The sequence below is a fragment of the Dendrobium catenatum genome, unplaced genomic scaffold (genome assembly GCF_001605985.2).
Source record: "Dendrobium catenatum unplaced genomic scaffold, ASM160598v2 fragScaff_scaffold_273, whole genome shotgun sequence".
NCBI classification, from domain to species: domain Eukaryota; kingdom Viridiplantae; phylum Streptophyta; class Magnoliopsida; order Asparagales; family Orchidaceae; genus Dendrobium; species Dendrobium catenatum.
In genome coordinates, this window is record NW_021318735.1 from 1,946,148 (window position 1) to 1,951,369 (window position 5,222).

The 5,222-nt window shown below is 34.3% G+C and overlaps 1 protein-coding gene across 1 annotated transcript; it reads right to left on the reverse strand.

The window, feature by feature from the left end:
- Nucleotides 1–3,901: 3,901 nt before the first annotated feature.
- On the reverse strand, nt 3,902–4,849 carry LOC110106920. The gene has a single exon (XM_020837015.2). The coding sequence runs from the start codon at nt 4,575–4,577 to the stop codon at nt 4,029–4,031; it is 549 nt and encodes a 182-aa protein (XP_020692674.1). The 5' UTR covers nt 4,578–4,849; the 3' UTR covers nt 3,902–4,028.
- Nucleotides 4,850–5,222: the final 373 nt, after the last annotated feature.

Below are 5,222 nucleotides of genomic sequence, written 5' to 3' on the forward strand. Positions count from 1 at the left end.
ACGAGAAATATAAAACCAATTTTTTTTCATTTAAATTTATGTGAAATCTTAAAAACAATAAGAATATGGTTTATAAAAAAATAATATTTTTTCCATATTTTTTAAGTTTCATAAAATTGCATTAATTTATTGAATAAAAAAATACTATTATAATATTCATTATGAATGATCAAATATGCCTTCGGATTTTTTAGATAGTTTAAAACAGTTAATATTTAAAGCATAAAAGTGCAAACTTTAAATATTGCTCCTAGAGATAGTTCATCAAAGAGTATTCTTGATAAATTTCATTTGATCTATATGTTTTACAGCCCATAGAGATAGTTCCAAAAAGCTTTTGCATAATTTTGTCCAAATTCCTGCCCAAATTTTTTAAGCGGCATACTTCTTTTATTATAATTTGTTTGGGGAAACTTTGATTTTTTTTTCTCTTTCATAATGCAAATGTTTAAGCTAATATTTTTATTTAGACAGATACCCTACAAGAAATTCATGAAGTAAGCAACACATTTTCAACATCACCTCTTAATTAAGCTTTGATACCAATTGATGCAGTGAAGTTAATGTGGACAGAGAAGACTGATGTATAAGATAATAAGAAAGAAAGATAACCATCTCTATTTGTAAGCTCATCATAGAACTAAAGCCTGTGGTCGAGATGATGAAGATGTACATTGATACTTGATTTATATTTCTGTGCATTGATGTGATTTTTGGGGAGTTTAAGCAACTCAACCAATATTTTTAGTTTTTCATAGGATGAGTGTAGATTGAAAAGGGCCTTCTTCAAGGCTCTGCATCAATGTAGCTTGAATTATGTCAGCTTCAAGTCTTTTTCTTCCTTCTAGCATTTTGTTGTAAAAATGTACTGCAAAGTTTTTTTTTTTTTTTTTTGTTAAAACCCACAGTGGGGCCTATGCGTTAATATAAAAAAAGGATTACAAGGTCCTTAAAAGGAACCTCCAGCTCACTACTGTTCAACAGAGTTACAAAATAAAGCAAAATAAAACCTAATAGCTGGTGCTTAATTCCTTAAACTAATAGTTACAAAACTACATATAAACATACGAGGGCTGCAATGAGACAGCACCCAAAAAAAGAAGAGCAGAGAATCAACTTTCAGCACGAGCTTCCTGAAAAAATTGTTGACAGTACCGTAAATATCCCAGTTTGATGGAGCATCCAAAGAGTCAGGAAGAGCAAACTTCCACTCAAAAGACCTTCATAAAAACAAAAACTTACAAACCAAAATAGTTAGATTACTATAAAGAGAACAAAAAATTGCCATTGATCCAGTCCACACCAGTAAACAAGCAACCACCATAAATCTTATAATCCACAATACAATCGACAATTGATAACATGATCTGATTTCTCACACAATAGTTCAGCCTGGAGTGGTTAAGCCCAAGCCTCAATTCGATCAAAGCATTGAAACAGAGTCCCAAGAAAACAACAATAAAAATCTTCCAGTTATGACCACAAAACCATAGCAACAAAAAACTTCAGGTTCAACAACCCACCAATATAAAACCTCTCTCCAACCAAAACATAATCAACCATCTCGGTCACGAATAATACCACCGGCACCAGCAAAATTTGGACCAACAGACCCATCCGAATTAAGCTTTATATAAGGAGGTTTAGGTTTAATCCATTTAACAATCTTATCAACCGGATTGAGAGCCACATGACCCATAGGAATACCAAATGCTGCAGCCATACCTATACAATTATGAAAGTTCTTAACATAAATAATATTATAGGAAAATAACTGCACAATTTTATTTCTCACATTCGAGATAATTTGAGAAGCATCCATATTGATATTATTGTGTTTAGCCTCATTTCTAGCTTTCCAAATGTACCAGAAAATAAGAATAGGAATCAGATTAAAAATACGCCCTTTAGAAAGATGCACCCAACTCTCTAATATAGAAAAAATATTATTATGGTGGGTCACTAAACTTTTCTTGGCAATACTATTGGAATAAAACCACACTTTCTGGGCAATATCACCATTCACAAAAAGATGATCAACACTCTCCACATAAGAGCGGCACAAACATTTAGAAGAAAGGGTAAAACCTTTTTTTTTTTGAAGCAAATCATCAACCGGAAGATAACCTTTAAGACACCTCCAAACAAAAATATAGTAAGAAATCGGATAATTCTTATGCCAAATAGCAGAAAAAATAAACAATTTCTCAAATTTGATTCTAACAGTATCCCAAATATTTTTCAAGTGAAATTTACCAGAAGAAGAAAGACAGAATAAGATTTTATCTTTGCATTGACCTTGTAAGAGAATATTCAAAATAATCTCCATTAAAACCGAAGGAACTACCTCCCTAAGCTTAATGATGTTTCATCTATTATCAGTAAAGAAATTAGAGACTTTAACCGTATCAATAGAGTGCATATTTAAGAACATGTCAATAGAAAAAGGGCCCAAACAATTATCTTGCCAGAAATAAACAACACCTTTTCCCAAACCCATTGAATAAATTTTTCAGCTTACCATTTAATGTTACACAATCTTTTTCATATCATAGAATTAGCATTTTTGTAAAAGCATAAAGTAGGATGCATATTATTGCAATACTTAGCATTCATGTAGCGGACCCATAAACTGATATTAGATCTAAAAGAAAACCACAATTTATGGGAAAAAGCTTTAGCAGTCTCAACCAAATTCTTGCAACCTAAACCCCCTTCATTCAAAACCCTGCAATTCTTATTCTAAGAAGACCAACGTATACCATTTCTATTGAACTTAGAGCCCCAAAAAAATTTGTTTATCATCCTCTCTAATCTAGTGCAAGTAGAAGTAATAATCATTAAAGTATGAAACAGATAAATAGGAATAGAATTTAAAATCGAATTGATCAGAACCAGTCTACTATCATAAGACAAAAAATTAGACGACCAATTGTCAAGCTTTTTCTGAACATTAGTAAAAATGTCTTCAAAAAGAAATTTCTTCTTTTTGCCTTTATAAATAGGAGTGCCCAAGTATTTTATGGGCAAATTCTTAGCTTGGAAGCCACAAACTTTTTGAATCGCATTAACTCTGGCTGGCTAATCGATCTGCCAACAATAAAATTGCTTTTGTCTCACTTCGGCTCTTATCTCATGTTTAGAAGAGCTTATGAATTCTTTAATGATTTAGATGGAATAGAAATTTGAGTCGCACATTGCCACTTGAAGTCAGGATAGGAGGACTTCTTCGTAGGAGACATGAACACCATCTTAGATATACAGAGCATTTTACTTGAAACAACTTCAACGAAAATGATTGTGAAGTGGATAAATGATTGGCTTATAGTTGTCTAAGAGTTTGTGACTTTTATAGATTTTAATGTTGAAGGTGAGTTCTATTTAGTGAATTTAATCTGAGAAAATCTCTTGGTGAGTTTTTTATTTGATAAGTGGGTTCCTTTATTTCACAAATGAGTATGCTTGAGACTTCATTTAGAACATCTTTTTTACTGTTTCTGAAAGCAGTTTTTTTGTACAATAATTAAAATTTCTATACTAGAATCTGCTTTAAGAAGCAGTAAGAAAGCCGTCCCAAATGAAGCCTGAATGAAAAGTTGAGATTTTTAAGAAAGTGGCTTAGACAAGTTAGCAACTTCAATATATTAATTCAAATAGGGTTGAGTTTTACATGAGCTACTTAATAAGACATGACTTTTTAGGCAATTTAGGGCTTTGGGAGACCACAATCTTAGGTAAAACCAAATTAATTGTTAGAATAATTATTTTTTAATTGAATTATGATTTATTTAACTATTGTAATAATTTGACACAACCAATTATGGGTGCACAAAGTCATAAAATAACACATACAATTTAATTAATAAGTAATCACCATATTATTTGATATTAAGATGTTATATAAATAAAAATAATAAATTAAGAATCAGATTTTGAGGTATATATATATATATATAATTTCTTTATCAAATTTCACCCCGTTATCTTCGGCTCCTGAGACCGTTACGATTCCGTTACCAATGGCCGTTTCACCGGTCTTCTCCCAGGGACGGCGTTCGCCAGAACCCACTGTTATGAAACTTCGACCAAACCTTCTCCTCCATTTCCACCACCTCTTCCGCCGGTGATCTCGTGGCCTGCGAATCTTCAACAGACGCCAACACTTTCATTCCGGAGAACTTGACCAAATCGCCTGCATCCTCAGCCGACCATCTGGGCTTAACTGATCCATCGCAACGGGATTCAGATCTTAGGAAGGCCTTCTTCTTCTTCGATCGCTGCAGAATTACGTTCTTTCGAAAACACCGGTAGCAGAGTCCCGCCGGGAGCCTCACGGCGGCAAGGATGAGGAGGTTGAGGAGGCCGCAGGGGAAGCAGCAACAGATGGCGGCGCACTCTGCTGTGGTCCTGCCAGCGCACTCTGCGAATCTCCCGGTCGATTTCGAAGTTTTGCTCAGGATCACCGGCTGGCACTGGGACTGATGTATCGGTGCCGCCGCGGAGATCATAACCAGGACGGAATCTGATCGGTCGGCTTCCGTAGACTCCGCCACAGGGTTGACAATCTTTCGCACCATTCAATTAAATCTGATTATCGGAGGCGATCTTAGTAGGAGGAGCGTGTATGGATCGGGAGGAATAACTCAAGAAAGGGTCACCGTCGCCAGCTCGCCGCCAGCAGGTTGGACGGTGAAATTGGAGTCAGTGCATTCCAGAGAGTGGCGGCGGGGCTTGGCGGAATTGGATGGGAAGAAGCAAGGTGAAGAGTTACGCCAAATTTCCGATTCCTTAGCTGAGACAGCGATCCCTCGTCTTCAGATTGCGAAGAGAGAGAGAGAGAGAGAGAGAGAGAGAGAGAGGAGATGGACTGAGGGGTATTGAGAATTGAGATTATATAAGCTGTGGATACAATTAAAAAAACATTAATGGTGGATATCACTCAAATTTTTTAGATTTATGTTCCATTTTAATAAATTTATATTAAAAAATTTTTTGACCACTAATATTTTTTTTTAATCTATAATTTGATCTCTCAATTAAATGGAAAGAAAATCCGCATTAATTTTCTTAATTATTTAATTTTTAAAATAAATTATATTATATATATTTTTATGATAATTTTTTTGACTTTATATGCCAGATAATAGAAATTAGAGAAATACGCTAGTCTTGTATTTACTTCAAGAAATATGCCTAAAATTTTGTATGACTATGGATGATTC

Bases quoted from the DNA above. Each gene is read 5' to 3' on its own strand.
- LOC110106920 (XM_020837015.2), bottom strand. From the start codon at position 4,577: ATGGTGCGAAAGATTGTCAACCCTGTGGCGGAGTCTACGGAAGCCGAC.